The following is a 24,495-nucleotide window of genomic DNA, read 5'->3' on the forward strand; positions in this document are numbered from 1 at the left end:
TAATTTTTGGTTATTCCCTTCCTTGAAGGAATCTCATCAAAGTTTCTCCCACTAAGCAGAATCCAAAACACTATTATTATTTTTAACCTGTGTGAAGCACTTTTTAAGTATGGAATGAGAATAGCTCAGACGTGTAAACAGGAAGACTCAAATATAGCCTATAATCTGAAGAATATTGATAAAGTTGAATCAAGTTAGACAATATTGTAAACTGCAGCTAAATATAGATCCCTGTTCCATGTACTAGCTGCTATGATTTCTTATGCAATTAAATATATTTTCTGTTTTATGGAAGGTGCACTATAAGAGTAAAAATACCATTTTCTATTATGTGCTATAAAAATAACAGACTATACAACTGTGCTCCTGGTTTACTCAAAATTCACTTTCAACATAGCTGTCTTAAAGCAAAAGATAATCATCATCTTTGCTACTTGCGAAATAAATTTTAAATTTAACCTGAAGTCTGGTTGAATCACATGCAATACAGTGAAGAATACAAAAACATTCATCTGTTCTCTCCCTCAAGTGCATATGTAGAGAATTGTGCTGCTATGCAATCAATCACATCTCACCTTGAATGTAAACAACAGGAATTCTGTAGATGCTGGAAATTCAAGCAACACACATCAAAGTTGCTGGTGAACGCAGCAGGCCAGGCAGCAACTTTGATGTGTGTCACCTTGAATGTGATGTTTTTGGCTTCTCATGATTCAGTTTAACCCCACCCCCACCATTAGAACTATTTTTGTCATGTCTCACCCAATGCCACTGCTGAGATTTTCAATGATTAATGATATCTTTTAATTGCATGTTAGATTGCATCCTATTAGATTGAATTTACAGTCTACATTACAATCACAACATACAATTTGAATCTTAACAATTTAAATTGCTAGTCAGCTTCTCTAACACAGAAATATGTGATCCCCAAAATCGAAATTGCTCCGTCTCAGAAAGGCAGCATCCATTATTAAGGACCTTCAGCACCCAGGGCATGCCCTTTTCCCATTAGGTTGGAGGTACAGAAGCCTGAAGGCACAAACTTAGTGATTCAGGAACAACTTCTTCCCCTCTGCCATCCAATTCCTAAATAGACATTGAACCTTTGAACACTACCTCACTTTTAAAATATGTATTATTTCAGTTTTTGCATGATTTTTAATCTATTCAATATACATATACTGTAATTGATTTATTATTATTTTTCTCTCTCCTATATTATGTATTGCATTGAACTGCTGCTGCTAGGTTAACAAATTTCGTGACACATACCGATGATAATAGACCTAATTCTGATTCAAGACCGCTCAGAGTTCAGTTCTCTAAGAAAGGTTTTTATTTTGGAGATTGTGTTAACGATGCTTGTAACAAATTAAACTTCCATGTAAATTGTTGTTAAATTCATTTTTTAAAGTTCTGCACTTTGTTTTAAAAGGTACCTGAACCATGTTCGTACAGCCACTCCCCAGGATCTGGCAGGGGGCTACACTTCCTCCCTTGCGTGTTACCGTGCTCTACAAGATGCATTTAATGGTCTTTTCTGGCAGTCCAACTAGTCTGATGGACATGAAGCTTCAAAGGTAGCCCTTGGATTGATACCAGGAATTTCAACAGCCAGACTTCCGTTAAAAGCATACTATCAGCCACATCACAGCTGAATGGAAAATTGACTGTCAGCCAAATAAATTGAACTTGGGCAGCTGTTTGGAGACAGCAGGTGACAAACTCAAAAAGATTATCATTTTCTATTTACAAGGAGCGTGTGCCGAGATTCACTTACAGGAAGGGGATGCAGGGTAAATACAGGTGGTTACAGATGTGTAAGCACCCTTTGACAAAGAGAATATAACATCTGATGATTAAAGATTGAGGAACTATTAGTATTTCTCAAAAAGCTATTATTGACTCAGTAAATTGATCTATATTGTGTAAAAATGAATATGCCCAGGCAATTGTTAAATTTTCATTTTGAATAAAATTTATTGATACCTTTTAATTACTGTCCTTTCTTTCCAATATTAATGTATCTTAAGGTCAATAGTTGAACATATATGAATATTTAATTTATATTATTGACCCTGGATATTTTATGTTGATACATTCATTATAACTACTCTAGAGATGAATATGTGTAGAAACCTAAAAATACCTGCCTCCTGGTATTGCAATTTGAGACGTTGCTATCATGATCTTTCACTTGGAAATGTTTGAATAGAACTTCCTGAAATTTTATCCAAGAATCTGGACATTATTTTGTTTAGATTTTTATCAGCTCATCTATGTGATGATTATATAGACACCCCTGATGTAGCTTAATCTTACAAACCAGATCAAAAGTCAACTGTTGCTGAATCACTGAGTTTGGTGATTTTTCCCAAAAGAACACCAGTCCAAAACCCAGTGTTGCAGACCGGTATGTTTCACACTCCTAATACTGATGCTCTGGGAAGTTGCAGTATGAGAAAATTGCAGTCTTCTTATTTAAACAAAATAAAACTATTGTCGTTTATTCTCTTCAGCACTTTATTCCCTTCAACAATAAAATGACATTTTCAATTTTTGATCTTACCCTTTGGAGCTGAAGTAAAATATATAGATAAGAATCATGGTATAATTATGACACAAACTTGAGCCCATCTTGTATCTATCAGTTCCTTGTATAGTAATTCATTCAGTCTCTCTTCACTTTTTGTCCCTTTTCATCCCTTAGTCTTCAGGTGCTTCTCCAGTTCTTTTTGAAAGGCCTGAAACACTTCCACCACTCAACTGCCATTGGACACATGGGGGAAGGGGAGGAGAAATCAAACTTGTCCTGTCTAATCATGTATTTCAAATTTTCTACATCATGTTTAGCACCTTTCTATCCTTCCTGAAGTCCTGTCTATACGTCTGACCGCACTCTATTTCTTGCATATGTGAGATTAAAACAGGAAATGGAGTCACTGCCATTAGGAGGAAGAGAAACTGAGACCAGTAGCATTGAAAAGGTCAGGGTAATTGGAATGTATTGCTGCTGACAAAGAATGGAAACTGGATAGGTGGGAGGCAGACAAAAAGAATGGAAGTACACAAAAACATGAACAGCTTGTATGGCTGGAGATGGCGAGGTCCTTGTCAATTCCAAGATCCCATTCAATGCCAGAAGCACATTAATGACCTCATTCGGATACTGAAGTAATTTCCCCAGACGACACAAGTGGACAAGGAACAAGATAACTAAATAAAAATGTTTATTAACAGATGTGTTTTTTAAATGGCCTGTTGTTCCACTTGTAATGACTAGTGGTTAATGTTTATAATAATTATTTCAGATGATATTAATGTTTTAGCCAAGAATAATGAAAGGGATCATAAGCACCTTTTTATTTTATTCAAAGGGTAGGGTCTATCTTTATAGGATGAAATTATTGGTCATTATTGAAATGTGGCTTATATTTTGATAGCCTACTTCTTCTTACAGACTTGAGTAGAAAACGATCTTCCCATACAACACCTGTAGAAAAAAAAATCCAGATAGGGTCTTCAACCAGAAAGATCTATGGCATGGGATGGGTAAGGAATTGCCCCCGTGCATTTAGACTTAATAAAGATCCTAATACCTGACATTTCCTGCTGTTTGAAGGTGTTATGTTCACTTTATAACTTAATATCCTTTTTTTTAAAAAAAGAGTGACAATGGTCATTATTTAAGACTTATAAATTTTTAAAATAACTGACCCTAATATGATATTGCTAATACTGAAATTTGAAAATGAAGCTGCATATTGTTATGATACAGACTGAACTGACAAAATAATAAAATGCTGAACCTTTCAGCTCTTCATTCTTGTCACTTAACTAAGGGAACAGGAATGGTTCACGCGACCCTGGGAAATAAAGCAATCAAAGTTGACTACTGCCAGTAGTTAGTTTAAAAATACTTTCATTTCATTTAAGCACGAGCACAACTTGAGGGGTATCACAATGCTCCTGTTGGCATTAAAAGGTTGATGTTTAAATAAAGTTCTGGTGCCATCTGTAACGAGTCCCTGTGGAATTGGGGGTTTCCTTAGGTGCTCCAGTTTCCTCACACAGTCCAGAGATGTACCAGGTAGGTTAATCGGTCATTGTAAATTGTCCTGTGATTAGGTCAGGGTTAAATCGGATGTTGTCGGGGATTGCTGAGGCAGCGTAGCTCAAAGGGCTGGAAGGGCCTACTCCACACTCTATCACTAAATAAAGTCTCTGCACTGGTGTGACTGAAACATGCTGTAGGACTTTGAATACAATTTGGATGCAGAATTCCAGCAAAATAGAAGAAACTTAACATACCTGGTAATTTATAGTACTTTTCCCCAATGATGTCACACATTAACCACAAAAAACAAAACTGTTATTACTCACAGTGATGCTCAGAACACTGAGAACCAAAAGTAAGTCTAATCTGTTTGACTGACCATGTCGTTCACAAGATTTATACTCACACTCAATTTAATTTTTAAAAAAGCTAATGAACCACTTCAGGGCAAGTACAGTGGCATACAAAAGTTTGGGCACCCCGGTCAAAATTTCTGTTACTGTGAATAGCTAAGTGAGTAAAAGATGACCTGATTTCTGAAAGGTATGAAGTTAAAGATGACACATTTCTTTAATATTTTAAGCAAGATTACTTTTTTATTTCCATCTTTTACGGTTTCAAAATAACAAAAAAGGAAAAGGGCCGGAAGCAAAAGTTCAGGCACCCTGCATGGTCAGTACTTAGTAACACCCCCTTTGGCAAGTATCACAGCTTGTAAACACTTTCTGTGGCCAGCTAAGAGTCTTTCAATTCTTGTTTGGGGGATTTTCACCCATTCTTCCTTGCAAAAGGCTTCTAGTTCTGTGAGATCCTTGGGCCGTCTTGCATGCACTGCTCTTTTGAGGTCTATCCACAGATTTTCGATGATGTTTAGGTCGGGGGACTGTGAGGGCCATGGCAAAACCTTCAGCCTCTGAAGTAGTCCATTGTGGATTTTGAGGTGTGTTTAGGATCATTATCCTGTTGTAGAAGCCATCCTCTTTTCATCTTCAGCTTTTTTTTTTACAGACGGCGTGATGTTTGCTTCCAGAATTTGCTGGTATTTAATTGAATTCATTCTTCCCTCTACCAGTGAAATGTTCCCCATGCCACTGCCTGCAACACAAGTCCAAAGCATAATCGATCCACCCCCATGCTTAACAGTTGGAGAGGTGTTCTTTTCATGAAATTCTGCACCCTTTTTTCTCCAAACATACCTCTGCTCATTGTGGCCAATAAGTTCTATTTTAACTTCATTAGTTCACAGGACTTGTTTCAAAAATGCATCAGGCTTGTTTAGATGTTCCTTTGCAAACTTCTGACGCTGAATTTTGTGTGAGGATGCAGGAAAGGTTTTCTTCTGATGACTCTTCCATGAAGGTCATATTTGTGCAGGTATCACTGCACAGTAGAACAGTGCACCACGACTCCAGAGTCTGCTAAATCTTCCTGAAGGTCTTTTGCAGTCAAACGGGGGTTTTGATTTGCCTTTCTAGCAATCCTACGAGCAGTTCTCTCGGAAAATTTTCTTGGTCTTCCAGACCTCAACTTGACCTCCACTGTTCCTGTTAACTGCCATTTCTTAATTACATTACGAACTGAGGAAACTGCTACCTGAGAACGCTTTGCTATCTTCTTATAGCCTTCTGCTTTGTGGGCATCATTTATTTTAAATTTCAGAGCGCTGAGCAACTGCTTAGAGGACCCCATGGCTGCTGATTGTTGGGACAAGGTTTGAGGAGTCAGGGTATTTATAAAGCTTTGAAATTTGCATCACCTGGCCTTTCCTAACAATGACTGTGAACAAGCCATAGCCCTAACAAGCTAATTAAGGTCTGAGACCTTGATAAAGGTCATCTGAGAGCTCAAATCTCGGGGTGCCCAAACTTTTGCATGGTGCTCTTTTCCTTTCCCCCCCACTCTAAAATTGTACAAAACAAAATAATACACTAATCTTGCTTAAAATGTTGAAAAGCATGTTTCATCTTCAACTTTATGACTTTTGAAGATCAGTTCATCTTCTACTCACTTAACTATTCACAGTAACAGAAATTTTTACCAGGAGTACCCAAACTTTTGCAAGGACACATAAGCTGCCAGAAACTACCGATGCAGGGTCTCAATCCAAAATGCTGGTTACTCCTCTGACCCACTGAGTTCATTCAGCAGCCTATTTGATTAATTGAGATACAACATGGAATAGGCCTTTCCAGTCACATTGCCCAGCAATCCACAATTTAATCTCAGCCTAGTCACGGGACAATTTACAATGATCAATTAACCTAACAACCAGTACGTCTTTGGATTGTGGGAGGAAACCCACATGGTCACGGGGAGAATGTACAAACTTTTTACAGACAGCAGTGAGAATTGAACCCTGGTCGCCTGTACTGTAGTGTTGTGCTAACCACTATGCTATCGTGCTTTGTCATCAGCAAAACAGATTTATATTGTTGTGTTTTTAATAGTGTGCTAACTCATTTTTAAACCTATAAATCTCCATGATAAATAATCATTCAGCATATTTTCATTGTTCCGAATCTTAGAAAAACATTGGATGTCTTTATTTTATTAAGTCAAAAGCAATCTTGATTATAACAGCTCAAAAGCAGTAAAATTCATTTAACAATCTCAAAATATTTGTTATTTGAGTATCTTATTCTTTCAATGGAATAAAAACTGCTTCACCACTACTGTAAATTGAAACCCAATCATTTAGATACTATAGCTGCCGAAAATAGGTTGTGATAAATGCAATTTATTTACTGCATTTGGGCTGAAGCCATCTATTCTAAAACCTACTGAAATTTGCTCTGCTGAAAAGAATATATTTCAAGATATTTAAGCTTTCTGAAAGTGTTCCAAAAATCCAAAATGATTCATGAATGCTGAATGCATTTTTTTAAAAGTTTTATTTGCAGTTCTAATGGTGGTGGTGAAGGAAGTCAAGATTTTCCATTGGTTACTTATTAATATGATAGAATTCAATATCCACAGTGGAAAAACTATCCTGGCTAGAAAGTAAAGTGAGCCCTTGAGAGGACTTCAATCCCCATTATAACAAATCACTGGCTGTTTATAGAAGCAAGTCATGACCAGGAGAAAGGAGACCAGGAAATGATGCAAACATTCAGATTCCTTTAAGTGACTGGCAATTAAATTGCACTGTATTCAGTTTCTTAACTGCTAAAAATGAGGTTGCTCATTTATCACAAGTCACCGTGGTCCATTACAGGCAGTAGTCTCATCAAACCTTAGGCGTTTTGGAGCTGGTTCTTTGGTATTGTCTGGGAAGTTGAAAAGAAAATTGCATATTAATGACAGAACTTTCAATCTGCAACTAAACTAAAATTCACAAGAACAATTTTGTTTCAATCCATTACGTTTGATCTCCAATCCCTTAATAAAAATTTTTATAGTCTTTCAAATTCCTGCTCTGAATTTCAACAATCTTAAAGTTAAAATCTTCTTTAATTACGCTGGCAGTATACAATTCTTTTAATACTGGGTAAATTAAATCCAGCAGTCCTCAATGTACACTTTATAATATATAATTATTTTCAGCAGTAGGATGAAAAATCACATTCCCTTTCATAGTTTCCGAACAGGGTCTTTCCCTGCCAGAAAGGTGGTCACAACAGGATCACAAAATGTAGGAACAAGTTATGTGTAAAATAAAGGAATTAAGTTTCACTTATTGAAATCAAATACAGCACAATAAAATCCAAGTATTTTTAATTATTGGTGGGTACCATTATGCTTAAAATTACAGAGCTAATTTATACCCATACACTAAATAAAACATAGCTCAATTATATATGTCACAATCTTCAGATTTATAAGATAAATGGTTATACTAATAACCCATTTAGGTTTGGGGTAGTACAATAGCTTTTAGCAATACAAGTCCTTAGGGCATTTACAGAAATATTTAGTAGTGTTCCTTCTAATGCCAGCCCCTGAATTTAGAAGAAGAATTTTTTTTTGTAGATCAGGTTAACAAGGGTGATATTCTAATTTAAATGTTTGAGGCATTGTCTATTATGCAATGGTAAACTTGATCACAATGAATTTTGGAAAATGTCACAATTACAATGTGACATTATCAAAAATAGATACTGCCATAGAGGTACTAACCTTCTGCTGATAGACTTCTGCACAGCACCTCAGCAGGGACCATAAAACTTATACACATCATTTCCTTGTTTGGGGCCACATTGCGAACCAAATGGATTGAGCAACGTCCTTCTAAAGTGGTATTTAGGAAATATTCTGCTCTTCTCTGGATATCTTTGGCAGGTTCATCACTCTTGGAAAAACTGTAGCAATGGACTGTAGGTAAAACATCAAAAGAATCCTGTTCCTGTAAAAGTTGTCTAAATGCATCCAGGAACTCAATTGCCAAACCAGGCAGATTCATGATTATGTGAATAGAGGTTTTGTCCTCCTCTAACGAACATGTTTCAATTTGTTTTGCTAAATCTTCTTTAACTGGACCCATAATAAAGTTCCTACCGTCCAGATTGAATGTTTGTACATTTTTATCAACTTTGTTCATCTTGCAGTTATGCACCAGCCACTTATAAGATTCTGGGTTAAGATCATTTGCCATAACTTTGCATTTTTTCTTTGCTGCTGGAATAGCAAAAGGTCCAACACCAGCAAATACATCATACACTCGATCTCCAGCTTTCAAAAGATTAACTATTCGACCATGTTCTGTGCTGAGTCGTGGATTCCAGTAGACTTTGGAAAAATCAAATTCATATGTTATGTTGTTCTCTTTGACCTATCAAGACACAATGTATATTTTTCATACTTCAATAGCTGATAGAAGGTAAATAAAATCATTAACACTAAGCTATCAAAACAGAATTGTGAGACACACCCGATCATAATTTTTTCAAGAACGGAACAGATAAGATGGATTTAAAAGTTAAATGGAACACAGTCTTTCAAAAAAAAATCACCTACTTCACGTTACAATAGAACCATTGGTGCAAAGTATTCCTGACTAGCTTATCAATATTGTATTTAAACACATCTCTGGGAATGAATGGATGCAGCAGGAGACTGGCATCTTAAATACTTTCCACCCAATGTTCTGTAATTATTACCATAAATCTATGCCAGGTTTTACTTTGCAAATAGAGTCAAAACATTATTCTCCAGCAGACATTCTACTGTGTCTTTAAAAAGTTATCCACACTTCCCAGAAAAGGCAATCAGATAATTCAACCCTGGTACTGCTGTCTTTTACAAATTCCATCCACTACTGGGTTCCTATATGAATTGTATACAATTTAATTCCAAATGAAATGCATTCAGAATAAAATGTTAAAACAAGAAATCTATTATTTTTGCCCTGAGTTACAATGCAACCTAAATATGAGACTCAGTACATTCCTTTTTTCAGATATTAAAAGGTTAAAAAATCTAGATGGGAATAAGACAAAATGTTAAGTTGTTTCTCGATGCCTATGTTTTATCAAAGTTGCACTCTATAATCATCTTATCAAATATGTATAAAAATAATTAAATATATCTGCTATTAGGAAATGAGGCAGGGCAGGCGACAGAAGTTTGTGTAGGGATACACTTTATACCTAGTGATCATAATGCCATCAGTTTCAAAGTAAATATGCAAAAAGATAGGTCTGATTTGCGGGTTGAGATTCTAAATTGGAAAAAGGCCAATTCTGATGGTATCAGAAAGGATCTGGCAAGTCTGGATTGGGACGGGCTGTTTTTTGGCAAAGGTGTACTTGGCAATTGGGAGGCCTTCAAAAGTGAAATTTTGAGAGTTCAAAGCTTGTATAATCCTGTCAGAATAAAAAAAAAGTAAAGATAAACAGGTTTAGGGAACCTTGGTTTTCAAGAGATATTGAGGCCCTGGTTAAGAAAAAAAAAGATGCATAGCAGGTAGGAACAAATGAGGTGCTTATTGGAGTATAAGAAATGCACGAGAACACTTAAAAAAAAATCAGGAAAGCTAAAAGGCGGCATGAGGCCCTAGCACACAAGGTGAAGGATAATCCTAAGGGATTCTACAGGCATATTAAGCGCAAAAGGATTGTGAAGGACAAAATTGGTCCTCTGGAAGGTCAGAATTGTGTGCAGCCAAAAGAGATGGGGTAATCCCAAATGAATTTTTTGTATCTGTATTTGCTCAGAATTCGGAAACAGAGTATATGGAAGTGAGGGACCCTATACAGATTACAGAGGAGGTGGTATTTGCTGCCTTCAGGCAAATTAGGGTGGATAAATCCCCGGGGCGTGGCAAGGTGTTCCCTCACAGCCTGTGGCAGGCAAGTGCAGAAATTGCCAGAGCCCTTGCAACATCTCACAATTGTCTGCATTAAATTCCATCTGCCATTTGGTGTTGCACTTCGGTACGAGCAACCAGGGTAGGTGAGGAGTGCTGTAGAACAAAGGGATCTGGGAATATAGGTCCATAATTAATTGGAAATGCCATCACAAGTCGAAAGGGTTGTAAAAAAAGATTTTAGGACATTGGCCTTCATAAATAAAAGTACTGAGTACAGGAGATATGTTGAGGTTTTATAAGATGTTGGTGAGGCCTAATTTGAAGTATTGTGTGCAGATTTTGTCATCTACCTACAGGAAAGATCTAAATAAGGTTGAAAGAGTACAGAGTAAATTTACAAGGATGTTGTTGGGACTGGAGGATGCCAGTTATAAGGAAAGATTGAATAGTAACCTATTCTTTATTCTTTGGAACATGGAAGATTGAGAGGAGATGTGATACATGTATACAAATTTATGAGAGCTATAGATAGTGTAAATGAAAGCGAGCTTTTTCCACTGAGGTTGGGTGGAACTACACCTAGAGGTCATGGGTTAATGGTGAAAGGTAAAAATTTTAAGGGGAACATGAGGGGAAACTTCTTCACTCAGAGGGTTGTGAGAGTATGCAAGTGGTGCTTGCAAGCTCGATTTCAATGTTTAAGAGAAGTTTGGATAGACATAATTTTTCTTTTGATTTCTCTTAATTTCTCAGATCAAAGATGGGCCATAACTACACCTGCCTATTTGTTGGCTGCATCGATCAGTGTTTGTTCTAAACTGACTTAATGCCACTCCCTAACTCTTTCTCTTACAGCACCCACTGCACTGGCCCAAAACTTTTATGGTCAATTTCAATTAACAATTGCTGCCTGACCTGCTGTGTTAGTCCAGCAGTCAGTTTTATTTTGCACCAGGTTCCAGCATCTGCAGTGCTGTGTCTCCATGATTATTACTATGTTAAGTTTCTTGTTTTCATTAGGTTTGCTGTAATCTACACATGTAAAAAAAATAAAGCATTATGTTTGCATGTGAGCATCACAATTTATGTTTCCACTGAAAGACTGGCCAAGATTCTTTAATTGTGTCTGTTAAAAATATCTGTTTTTTTAGAAAATGAAAAAGATTCTACCAACATTACTGGGGAAAAAAATACACTGAAATTTAATACTCTTACCTTTGCTATCATATTGTCTTCCCCAGCCAATACTTCCATCTGAAAATTACGGTAAGTATTCTCAATAATATTAATTTTATTAACCACTGAAGTTATTCCAGGATTCTTATCCATTATAACTTGACCTAAGAAACAAAATTATTGGCATGTGTATTTAAGAATCATAGTTTAATTCAGTTGTTTTGAATAATCTGCATCTATTTTTGATATAGGACTACAGCCCTAAAGTAAACGCATTACTTATAAACTTACATTTTAAAACTTAATGAACAATAATAAGTTAAATCTCAATATTTATCACAAATATTGGTAAAAATAGATGTTTGATAGATTGATCAGTTGTTTGTAATCAATTCACCAGTGGTTGCATTAAATAAAATTGCTATCTCTGAGACAAAAAATATTTTCTTTTGCTTAAAGACAATTAAATTCAGATCCTACCAATCAAATGCTTGTATGGAAGCTGATGATCTCGAAGATTCATGTGAGCAATGTGGCCAATTCTGCTAAATCCAGTAGTTACGTCCTGTCCTTCAGGCAAAACTGCCTTCAGAATTTCTTCAGGTTTGAAATGTTCATATGTCATTTCTAAATTATACAGGTGAATCTGAGGATCAACATTATATTCCTTTAAAACAGCTCTCTCGACAGCTCCAAAAGATTCTGAGCATGATATTTTGTTTGGGTCCATCAAGATGAATCTATACATTTCATCTTTAGAATCTTCAACTACACGCTTCAGTCCAGGTCTTTTTATTGCAATATTTCTCAGAGGTTTCATGACTTTGTTGATTAAGTCCTTTCTCACTTTAAGAGCTGGAAGTGCAACAGTTTTCTGAAATAATTCCCTGTTTAGCTGAGTTAAGCCACGGACTGCTGCAGCAGGAACATAAAGATCAATGTCTTCTTCAAGTTTCTGTACTGACATCATGCCGAATTCTGGGGTGTTATCTCTGGGGAAAAAACGTTCTGCAAAAAACCGTGATTTTATTGCAGTAAAGTAATACCACTGCTTCTGTGCCAACTTTTTAGGTGATATACTTAAAACATCGTTTGCCCATATCTTGGTAAAGAAAACAAGAAACCTAATTTGAAGGAAGAAAATCAATCAGTTAGACTGAAAAGAAACCTCAAGTTTCTGCATCACCAGCTCATTGATCAGATTTTTGCCAAGCGAAACACAAAGGAATACATTACAGTACTGAAAATGACAGTTATATTTATAAAATAGGTTCTCTAAGAAGTGAAGAAACAATGCATCTCAGATCACAAACAACAGAAAATCCGCAGATGCTGGAAATCCAAGCAACATACACAAAATGCTGGAGGAACTCAGCAGGCCAGGCAGAATCTATGGAAAAGAGTACAGTTGACATTTTGGGCCGAGACCCTTCATCAGGATGGTCCTGATGAATGGTCTCAGCCCGAAATGTTGACTGTACTCTTTTCCATAGATGCCGCCTGGCCCGCTGAGTTCCTCCAGCATTTTGTATGTGTTGAATGCATCTCGGATCTTGAAGTTCCACTGATTCCAAAGATGCTTCAAAAGTGCTTGCTTTGGAAATCTAAAATTCACTCCCCTGTCTGTCTTTTTTCCATATTAGTAGTACTTCTTGTTCTTGGCCCAACAAGAAATTTCTATGAACTCTGCTTCCAATTTCTATCCTTTCCTCCCATTCATATATCCCATCTGTGACTCTTCTCATTCTCAACTTGTTTCAGAGGGGACACAAAAGACTGCAGATGCAGGAATCTGGTGCAACTGCGGAATAATTCACTTGTGGGGGAAAATGAATTGTCAACATTTCAGGTTGAGACTAAATCCATTTCAAGGGGCTGGTTATCAACTCGTACCAAATTTAAGCACACCATTCTCCACAACTTCTGCCATCTTCAATGGGATCTTACCACTAGACACATCTTTACTGCCCCCCTCCCCACTAATCTCACACCTGGTACTTATCCCTGCAAGCGGAAGAAGTGCTACACCTGCCTATTCACCTCCTTCCTCACCTTCATTCAGTGCCCCAAACAGTCCTTCCACGTGAGGCAACATTTCACCTGCGAATCTGTTGGGGTAATTTACGTTGGGCCCCCTATGTGGCCTCCTCTATATTGGTGAGACCCAAGGTAGATTGGGGGAACACTTGTTTGAACACCTTCACTCCATCTGCAACCAACAGGATTTCCCAGTGGCCAACCATTTTAATTCCAATCCCGATTCCCATTCCGACATGTCGGTCTATGTCTTCCTCTTCTGCCACCATGAGGCCACTCTCAGGATGGAGAAGCAACACCCCCTATTTCATCTGGGTAGCCTCCAACCTGACCTGATAGTATGAACATTGATTCCTCCATTTTCTGGTAACTTCCCCCCTCCCCCTTCTTCAATTCCCCACTCTGGCACCCCTCTTACCTCTTCTCCCTACCTGGCTATCACCTTCCTTGGTTCCCCTCCTACTTCCCTTTCTTCCATGATCCACTCTCCTCTCCTATTAGATTCTATCTTCTCTAGCCGTTTATCTTTCCCACCTATCACTTCCTAGCTTCTTACTTTATACCTCCTCCCCACCCACCTGGCTTCACCGATCACCTTCTCGCTCATAATCCTTCCTCTCCCCGACCTTTTTCTGACTTCTTCCCCCTTCCTTTCCAGTCCTGAAGAAGGATTCTCAGCCTCAAACATCAAGTATTTATTCAGTTCCACAGATGCTGACTGACTTGCTGAGTTCTTCTAGCATTTTGTGTGTATTGCTCTGGATTTCCAGCATCTGCAGAATCTCTTGTGTTCAGTTCACTTCTCTGGCTACTTTAATTACACTTGTTCCGACCATATTTCTTGGAAAGACCCATACATTTCCAACAATTTTGCCATATTTGTGAAAATGATTTCACTTCTGGTAACAATGCATCCTATCTGTCATTCTTTAACCTTAGCTGAAGATGTACCTACACTCTGATTTATTCAACAACATCCTTCCCACTTCCTTATTTCCGATATTACTTCCCCTCCTTTCCAAAATGACAAAAGAAAAATTGCTTTTGTCCTCACTTCCACTCTGCTGTTTCAGCAATGACTCTGACTGAGGTTCTGAATACAAATATAGTTTAAAACAAGTTCAATGGTGAGATAGTCAAAAGATCTCAAGATATTATTTCTATCTTCAAATGGACGCCTGATAGCTCGTGATTGGGAAAAAAAAACAGGGAGTTATCCCTTGTATCCTGATGTCAAAATTTTAAAGCTAAATATCTGATTTTTACATTATTGTCTGTGAATGCATGCTTTTCACACATTAAATGCAAGGCCATAATTCAGAAGTGCATTAATGGTTGTAAGGTGACATTCTGAAACAGGCAAGATAAGCTCTATATAAATGCAAGCCTTCTCTTTTCCTCCTGCCAAACCCATCACACTTGAACCCTTGGAGCCAACATTAGCTTCTGCAACTGGATTCTCAACTTGCTATCTACAGACTGCAGTAGTAAGCACAGGCAGCATACCTCCATCATGATTATTCTAAACACTGGTGCTCCACAAGATTCCTGCTATTAACTTTGTACTCTACCATCAAGTTCGACCTTCCAAAGTGTATCGTTTTACACTTTTTTAGCTTGCCACTTCTCAGCTCAGCTCGGTATCTCGTTAGTAACCTATGACAACCTTCTACACTATATAAAATACCACCAACCTTTGTGTCATCTGCAAACTTACCAACCCAGTCATTCACTCCTCCAAGACATTCATAAAAAAATCACAAAGAGCACAGGCGTACAGGAATAGATCCCCGCAGAATGCCATTAATCACCGACCTCCAGGGAAAATAAGCTCCACCTCTGCCTTCTGTGGCAATTCCAAATCCTGTTCCAATTCCAAGTCTTCTCTGCCAATTCCAAATCCACACAGCAAAGTTTCTCTGGATCTTATGCTTCCTGACTTTCTGAATGAGCCTACCATGGGGAACTGGTTGTATGCATTACTAAAATCCATATTCACCACATCTACTGCTCCACCTTCATTAATTTGTTTAGTCATCTCCTTGAAAAAGTCAACCAGGCTTGTGTGGCAGGGCCTGCTCCTCACCTCTACCACCAATCAAAATATGCTTCACCAAATGCTCATATCTCCAAGAACATTACCCTGAGAATATTTGTTCCCATTTTACACTCCCAACTGATTAACAGCATCATAATTCACTCTCTCCCCACGCAATTAAATACCGTCAAAGTAAATTTATTATTGAAGTACATATATGTCACCATATACAAACCTGAGTTCATTGCCTAGTTCTAGATCCAGCATAGCCTCATCAGTGTGTCCATACAGTGTGTCAGGAGTCCTTCCTGGACAAAATGAACAAATTCAGCCCCATCCAAACCTCTTGCACTAAGGAGGTGCCAATCAATATTAGTGAAGCTGATGTCACCCATGATAACCCTGTTATTTTTGCACCATTCCAAATACTGGCTACTGATCTGCTCCTCAGTGTTCCTGTTTCCATTGTGTGGGCCTATAAGATTACTCCCAAATGAGTGATTGCTCCCTTCCAGTTTCTGACTTGCACCCAAACTAAGTAGATGATCCCTCCACGATGTCCTCCCTTTCTGCAGCTGATACATCTTTCACCCCCACCCCCCGGGTCCCTTTTGAAATATCTAAAATCTGGAACAGCAGCCAATCCTCCCCCTGTGACTACTAAGACTCTGTAACAGCCAGAATGTTGCATTTCCATGTACTGACTCATGCTCCAAGTTCACCACCCTTGTTCCTGATAATGCAGTAAAATACCCATCCCAGTGACTGCAATTTTACCTTATCAACTGCCTCATCAGTCTGCTTCCTATTCCCTTGCCAACATAGTTTAAACACTTCTCAACCGCTCTAGCAAACCTTCCTGTAAGGACATTGAGTCCAAGTGTAACCCATCCTTTATATACAGGTCAGACCTTCCCCATAAGAGATCCCAATGATCTACAAACCTGAATGCCTGCCCCTTGCACCAATTCTTCAGCCACACATTCATCTACCATATCACTCTATTCTTACTCGCACTGGTGCGTGGTACAGGCAGCAATCCTGAGATTACTATCTTTGAGGATCTGCTTTCTCACTTCCTTCCGAGCTCCCCGTATTTGCTTTTAGGGACCTCATGCCTTTTCCTGGCTATTGTTATAGACAATAGGTGCAGGAGTAGGCCATTCGGCCCTTCAAGCCAGCATCGCCATTCACTGTGATCATGGCTGATCACCCACAATCAGTATCCAGTTCCTGCCTTATCCCCATAACCTTTGATTCCGCTATCTTTAAGAGCTCTATCCATCTCTTTCTTGAAAACATCCAGCGACTTGGCCTCCACTGCCTTCTGGGGCAGAGCATTCCACATATCCACCACACTCTGGGTAAAAGTTTTTCCTCAACTCCGTTCTAAATGGCCTACCCCTTATTCTTAAACTATGGCCTCCGGTTCTGGACTCATCCACCAGCGGGAACATGCTTCCTGCCTCCAGCATGTCCAATCCCCTTAATAATCTTATATGTTTCAATCAGATCCCTTCTCATCCTTCTAAATTCCAGTGTATACAAACCCAGTCGCTCCAATCTTTCAATATATGACAGTCCTCCCATCCTGGGAATTAACCTTGTGAACCTACGCTGCACTCCCTCAGTAGCAAGTATGTCCTTCCTCAAATTTGGAGACCAAAACTGCACACAATACTCCAGGTGTGGTCTCACCAGGGCCCTGTACAGCTGCAGAAGGACCTCTTTGCTCCTATACTCAATTCCCCTTGTTATGAAGGCCAGCATGCCATTCGCTTTCTTCACTGCCTGCTGTACCTGCATGCTTTCTTTCAGTGATGTATGTACAAGAACACCTAAATCTCATTGTACTTCCCCTTTTCCCAACTTGACTCCATTTAGATAATAATCTGCGTTCCTGTTCTTACCAAAGTGGATAACCTCACATTTATCCACATTAAACTGCATCTGCCATGCATCCGCCCACTCACCCAGCCTGTGCAAGTCACCCTGCATTCTCATAACATCCTCCTCACATTTCACACTGCCACCCAGCTTTGTGTCATCTGCAAATTTGCTAATGTTACTTTTAATCCCTTCATCTAAATCATTAATGTATATTGTAACCAGCTGCGGTCCCAGCACTGAACCCTGCGGTATCCCACTGGTCACCGCCTGCCATTCTGAAAGGGACCTGTTAATCGCTACTCTTTGTTTCCTGTCAGCCAGCCAATTTTCAATCCATGTCAGTACTTTGCCCCCAATACCATGTGCCCTAATTTTGCCCACTAATCTCCTATGTGGGACTTTACAAAAGGCTTTCTGAAAGTCCAGATACACTACATCCACTGGCTCTCCCTTGTCCATTTTCATAGTTACATCCTCAAAAAATTCCAGAAGGTTAGTCAAGCATGACTTCCCCTTCGTAAATCCATGCTGACTCGGACCGATCCTGTTACTGCCATCCAAATGTGTCGTAATTTCATCTTTTATAATTGACTCCAGCATCTTTCCCACCACCGACGTCAGGCTAACTGGTTTATAATTCCCCGTTTTCTCTTTCCATCCTTTCTTGAAAAGTGGGGCAACATTAGCCACCCTCTAATCCACAGGAACTGATCCTGAATCTATAGAACATTGGAAAATGATTACCAATGCATCCACGATTTCTAAAGCCACCTCCTTAGGTACCCTGGGATGCAGACCATCAGGTCCCGGGGACTTATCAGCCTTCAGACCCAACAGTCTATCCAACACCATTTCCTGCCTAATATAAATTTCCTTCAGTTCATCCATTACCCTAGGTCCTTTGGCCACTATTATATCTGGGAGATTGTTTGTGTCTTCCCTAGTGAAGACAGATCCAAACTACCTGTTCAATACGTCTGCCATTTCCTTGTTCCCCATAATAAATTCACCCTTTTCTGTCCTCAAGGGCCCAATTTTGGTCTTAACTATTTTTTTCCTTTTCACATACCTAAAGAAGCTTTTACTACCCTCCTTTATATTCTTGGCTAGTTTACCTTCGTACCTCATTTTTTCTCCGTGTATTACATTTTTAGTTACCTTCTGTTGCTCTTTAAAAGTTTTCCAATCCTCCGGCTTCCCACTCATCTTTGCTATGTTATACTTCTTCTCTTTTGCCTTTATACTGTCCTTTACTTCCCTTGTCAGCCACGGCCTCCCCTTACTCCCATTAGGATCTCTCTTCCTCTTTGGAATGAACTGATCCTGCACCTTCTGCATTATTCCCAGAAATATCTGCCATTGTTGTTCCACTGTCATCCCTGCTAGGGTATTGTTCTATTGAACTTATACTAGTACTAATACGTACCACAACTTCTGGCTGCCCTCCCCACCCCTTAAGAATGCTGTGGACTTGATCTGAGCTATCCCCGACCCTGACACCTGCAAGGCAGTATACCATCCAGGAGTCTCTTCCACATCTACAGATTCTCCTCTTTTGTTTCACTAACTATTGAATCTCCTGTCATCACCACTCTCCTCTTCTCCCCCTTCCTCTGAGCCACAGAACCAGACTCAGTGTTGGAGACCTGGTCACCGTGGCTTTCTCCTGGTATTTTTCCCCGATCAACAGTATCCAAAGTGGTATACTTTTTACTGAAGGAATGGCCACAGGTGTACTCTACATTGTGCGTCTATTGTTTTTCCCTCTCCTAACAGTCACCCAGCTACTTGCCTCCTGCAACTTAAGCGTTACTGCCTTCCTGTAGCTCCTATCTATCATCTCCTCATTCTTCTGAGTGATCGGTAGGTCATCCAGTTTTCTAACACAATCTGCAAGGAGTTGCAGCTGAATGTACTTCTCGAAGGAGTAGTCATCAGGGACACTGGAGGTCACCCTATATCATGCAGGAGGAGCACCACTGCTGCCCTGGGTTCCATTCTTGCTGCTCTACCTGTGCAATAATAAAGAAATTTAAAAAAAAATAAAACTTACCAGAAACTCATGTTAGCCTCTGCCACTTCTCGCCAAAGCCTCAGCTCCCCGCTGTCACCACATACACTCAACAATATGGCCACACCCACAATGGACACTCTGCTTAAACTATCTTCTTTTTCTTAGTCCTAGTGAAATCCATAACCAAGGAGACTTGTTCTTTTCAATGCCTTCAGCTCTCACAGATCTTGCTCATGATCCTCCAAAGTAAAACTCACTCGCAACACGACTTCCTCATTTAACTACCTTCTCCTCTAACTTCGATCCTCTAAATTAAAACTCACAAGCAATGAGACTTGTTCTTTTCCATGCTTCCTGCTGTTGCACAGATCCGCTCTGCAGGTTGGGTGAGTACCTTATTCTATCCACTTGCATGGCTCTGAGTTTCCTGCCATGTCTCATTGTAATATTTTGCTCCATTTTTCTTTCACTTCATACAAATTTCCAATAAATAACATTTTATCTTTCAGTTAGAGAAATTACAATTTCCCCCATTTAAAATGATAAAAGGCATTAACAGAGTGGAGTGAAGAGCCAGCACGTTTGCCCTAGGTTGGAAATAGCTGATACAAGAGGGCACAATTTTAAGGTGATTGGATGAAAGTATGGGGGAGGAGTGTATGTCAGAGATGGATTCTTTTCTGACACAGAGTTGTGGGTGTGTGAAACGCCCCAGCATGGACGGTGATAGAGGCAGGTACATTAGGGACATTTAAGAGAACCTTTGGATAGTCACATGGATGAAAGAAAAATGGAGGGAAGCATTAGATTGATCTTGGAGTAGGTTAAAAGATTAGCACAAAGTCATAGGCTAAAGAGCCTGTAATGTGCTATGTTCAAATTTCAAAGTAAGCTTATTATCAAAGTACATATATGTCACTATATACAACCCTCAGATTTATTTTCTTGCGGGCATAATCAGTAAATCCAATAACCATAATAGAATCAATGAAAGACCACACCCAATAGGCGGACAACCAGTGCACAAGACAACAAACTGCTCAAATACTAAAGAATAAAAAATCAATAAGCAATAAATATTGAGAACATGAGATGATGCGTCCTTGAAAGCGAGTCCACACATTGTGAAAACAGTTCAGTGATGAGGCAAGTGAAGTTATCCCCTCTGGTTCAAGAGTTTGATGATTGAGTTTGATCCCAGTTTCCCTCGGGATCAATAAAGTATGACTACAACTATGAGGGGAAGTAACTGTTTCTGAACCTGGTGGTGTGAGTCCTGAGGCTCCTGTACCTTCTTCCTGATGGCAACAGTGAGAACACAGCATGACCCAGGTGGTGGGGAACACTGATGATGGATGCTGCTTTTCTGCGACAGCGCTCCATGCAGTTGTGCTCAACGGTGGGGAGGGCTTTACCCATGATGTACTGAGCCGTATCCACTACTTTTTGCAGGATTTTCCATTCAAGAGCATTGATGATACAGCCAGTCAATATACTCTCCACCACATATCTATAGAAGTTTGTCAAAGTTTTAGGTGTCATGCCGATTCTTTGCAAACTTCCAAGGAAGTAGAGGCAGCGCCGTGCCTTCTTCGTAATTGCACTTACATGCTGATTCCAGGAAATAATAGCACTGAGGAATTTAAAGTTCCTGACCTTCTCCACCATTCAGGATTGGCTCATGGACCTCTGGTTTCCTTCTCCTGAGGTCAATAATCATCTCCTTGGTCTTGCTGATATTGAGTGAGAGGTTGTTGTTATGGCACCACTCAGCCAGATTTTCAATCTCCCTTCTGTATGCTGATTCGTCACCACGTTTAATTCAGCCAGCGACAGTATTGTCGTTAGCAGACTTAAATATAGCATTGAAAGCGTGCTTAGCCACCGTCATAAATGTAAAGTGAGTAGAACAGGGGGCTAAGCTCACAGCCTTGTGGCACACCTGTGCTGATGGAGATTGCGGACGAGATGTGACTGCCAATCTGAACTAAATACGATCCAGAAGTGAGGAAATCAAGGATGCTGTTGGAAAGCTAATTCTAGTTTCAGATCGTAACCAATGATTACATTTTTTTGTGGACAGTTGTATTTACAGGGTCTCCAAGCACATCTAGTTTTAGTTGTCCCAGTCCTACTTTGCCTTACATCATCCCCGCCCTTTGAAATTTACTCATGCTTTGCCTCCAATCTCAAAACATTTTCTTTTGTTCATCACCGACTAGGCTGCGTGGTTGGCCTCTTGCTTGTCTCACTTTGTTCTTATGACTGTGAGGTCAAGCACAGCTCCAAGACCAAATGCAAGTTTGTTGGCTGAATCAAAGGTGGTGATGAATCAGTATACAGGAGGGAGATTGAAAATCTGACGAATGGTGCCACAACAACAGCCTCTCACTCAACGTCGCAAAACCAAAGAGTTGATTATTGACTACAGTTGGAGGAAAATGGAGGTCTGTGACCAGTTCTCATTAGGGCATCAGAGGTGGGGAGGGTCAATACCTTTTATTCCTTGGTGTTATCCCTTCAGAGGATCTATCCTGGAACCAGCACGTAAGAGTCATTACAAAGAAGCATGGCAGCGCCTCTGCTTCTCAGAAGTCTGTGCATGTCATCTGAAGCTCTGACAAAGTTCTATAGATGCACAGTGGAGAATATTCTGACTGGTTTCATCATGACCTGTTATGGAAACACCAATGCCCATGAACTGAAAAACCTACAAAAAAATAGTGGACACAGCACAGCTATCACAGGAAAAGGCCTTTCAACCACTGGGCACGTCCACAAGGAGCACTGCCACAAGAAAGCAGCAATCATCATCAAAGACACCCCCCCCCACCAACCCCCAGCATCCAGGTCATACTCTCTTCTCAATGTTGCCATCAGGAAGAGATCCAAGAACCCTAGGCCCCACACCACCAGTTTCAGGAACAGTTATTACCCTTCACTCATCAGGCTCCTGAATCATCATGGATAACTTCAAACACGAGGAAATCTGCAGATGCTGGAAATTCAAGCAACACACACAAAAAATGCTGGTGAACGCAGCAGGCCAGGCAGCATCTATAGGAAGAGGTACAGTTGACGTTTCAGGCCGAGACCCTTCGTCAGGACTAACTGAAAGAAGAGATAGTAAGAGATTTGACGGGGTGGGTGGGGGGAAAGAGGTCCAAAATGATAGGAGAAGACAGAAGGGGGAGGGATGGAGCTAAGAGCTGTAAAGTTGATTGGCAAAAGGGATATGAGGCTGAAGAAGGGATAGGATCATGGGACGGGAGGGCCAGGGAGAAAGAAAGGGGGAGGGGAGCCCAGAGGATGGGCAAGGAGTTACAGTGAGACAGACAGAGGGAGAAAAAAAGAGGGAAAAAAAAGGGAAAAAAAAATAGTAAATAAGTAAATAAGGGATGGGGTATGAAGGGGAGGTGGGGCATTAACGGAAATTAGAGAAGTCAATGTTCATGCCATCAGGTTGGAGGCTACCCAGACGGAATATAAGGTGTTGTTCCTCCAACCTGAGTGTGGTTTCATCTTAACAGGATAATTTTACTCACCTCAACACTAAACTGATTCCACAACATTTTCAAGGAACCTACAACTTTTGTGCTAAACATTATTTATTTATTGTATTTGCAATTTGTCTTCTAACTCAGCAGGTCAGGCAACAAGTATGGAAATGAATAAACAATTGATGTTTTGGTCTGAAGCCCTTCTTCAGGACTGGAAAGGAAGGGGAAGAGGCCAGAATAAAGAGGAGGGGGGATGGAAAGGAGGACAAGCTTGAAGGTGATAGATGAAGATGAAAGGTGGGAAAGATAAAGGGCTGGAGAAAAAGGAACCTGACCGAAGAGAGTGGCACATGGGAGAAAAGGAAGAAAGAGGGGCACTGGGGAGGTGTGTGGCAGGTGAGAAGAGGCGAGAGCCCAGACTGGAGAAAGAAGAGGAGAATGGAGTAGGTTGTGGAATTAGTTTAGTGTTGAGGTGAGTGAAATTATCCATGATGGTTCAGGGGAAAAAAAACATACTGGAAGGAGAAACCCCTGTTCATCACGTTGGAGGCTACCTAGACAGAATATGCTGCTCTACCCTGAGAGTGCCCTTATCGTGGCAGAAGAGGCTATGGACAGTCACAGTGGAATGGGAATGGGGACAGGAATTACGATAGATGGCCACCAGGAAATTCCACTTTTGGAGAATGGAACACAGCTGCTCAACAAAGCAGTCCCCAATTTACACCGGGCCTCATCAATGTAAAGGAGGCCGCATTGGGAACACCACATACAACAGACAACCCCAGTACTTCCTCTAAGAATCTGTTGGAGTAGTCTATTGCTTTTCCAGCATTTTCCTTTTAAATTCAGATTTTCATCATTTGTAGTTTTTTTTTGTGTTAATGAAACCTATGCTTTAGGGAATTTCTACTTAGGAGGTATAGACAAACTGACCAGAATTTTAACCATATCAGCACTAAGTTTTCAATCGCAGGACTGATTGATTGCTCTAGGACAAATGGCCCTTGATGCTTCATACTTCACCATTTGCAATGTAAGATAACAGAAGTTTACGATATACCCTTAGTCTGAATCAGTGCAGATTTAAGACAGAAACCCAAAATCTAATTCTAAAGCATGTTGTGTGTATTGCTTACAGAATATCATGATGCCACTGTCGTAGTGTCCCATAGCTTGGAAGTTATAACGGCAGCGGAAGAAAACCTCTGGGTAACAAGAGGTAGGCATTAACTGCTCACATCAGTCACACACCCACCATAGTTAGCAGAAGGGAGGTCTGAGTGTTGCCAGGGCCCGTCTCCCTTGCCTGGATTCGCTGCATCTGGACAGAGTAAACGTCAACTCCGATCTACCATGAATATTCTCCCCCTCCCCAGTGAAGGTCCGTCAGGATCTCGATCAGGGGGAGTAAGTGCAAAGTCTCTGCACGGGGGAACAGTTACCAGGAGCCGAGCCGTCACTCACCTCATCTCCGACCTCCAGCAGCATCACGATTCTCTCGGAGCGTCATCAAAAAGCGCGCGTTGACGT

At 40.0% G+C, this 24,495-nt stretch overlaps 2 protein-coding genes across 3 annotated transcripts in view; one reads left to right on the forward strand and one right to left on the reverse strand.

The window, feature by feature from the left end:
• The window catches only part of mnat1 (MNAT1 component of CDK activating kinase), a 134,373-nt gene extending 132,372 nt beyond the window's left edge, over positions 1-2,001 (forward strand). Inside the window, exon 8 of the mRNA XM_072271416.1 lies at positions 1,439-2,001. Within this exon, the coding sequence (XP_072127517.1) occupies positions 1,439-1,559 (121 nt within the window). The 3' untranslated portion in view covers positions 1,560-2,001. The remainder of the gene's footprint in view (positions 1-1,438) is intronic.
• On the reverse strand, positions 830-24,471 carry trmt5 (tRNA methyltransferase 5). 2 transcript variants are annotated; one of them, XM_072271378.1, is made up of 5 exons: positions 24,430-24,471; positions 11,964-12,607; positions 11,523-11,647; positions 8,177-8,828; positions 830-7,326 (listed from the first exon to the last, which is right to left on the reverse strand). In XM_072271378.1, the coding sequence occupies exons 1-5, from the start codon at positions 24,432-24,434 to the stop codon at positions 7,256-7,258; spliced, it is 1,497 nt and encodes a 498-aa protein (XP_072127479.1). In that variant the 5' UTR covers positions 24,435-24,471; the 3' UTR covers positions 830-7,255. The 2 variants fall into 2 exon arrangements, with proteins under 2 accessions (XP_072127479.1, XP_072127477.1); XM_072271376.1 differs by lacking the exon at positions 24,430-24,471 and adding an exon at positions 15,794-16,693.
• Positions 24,472-24,495: the final 24 nt, after the last annotated feature.

This window comes from Mobula birostris, chromosome 1 (genome assembly GCF_030028105.1).
Source record: "Mobula birostris isolate sMobBir1 chromosome 1, sMobBir1.hap1, whole genome shotgun sequence".
Taxonomy (NCBI): domain Eukaryota; kingdom Metazoa; phylum Chordata; class Chondrichthyes; order Myliobatiformes; family Myliobatidae; genus Mobula; species Mobula birostris.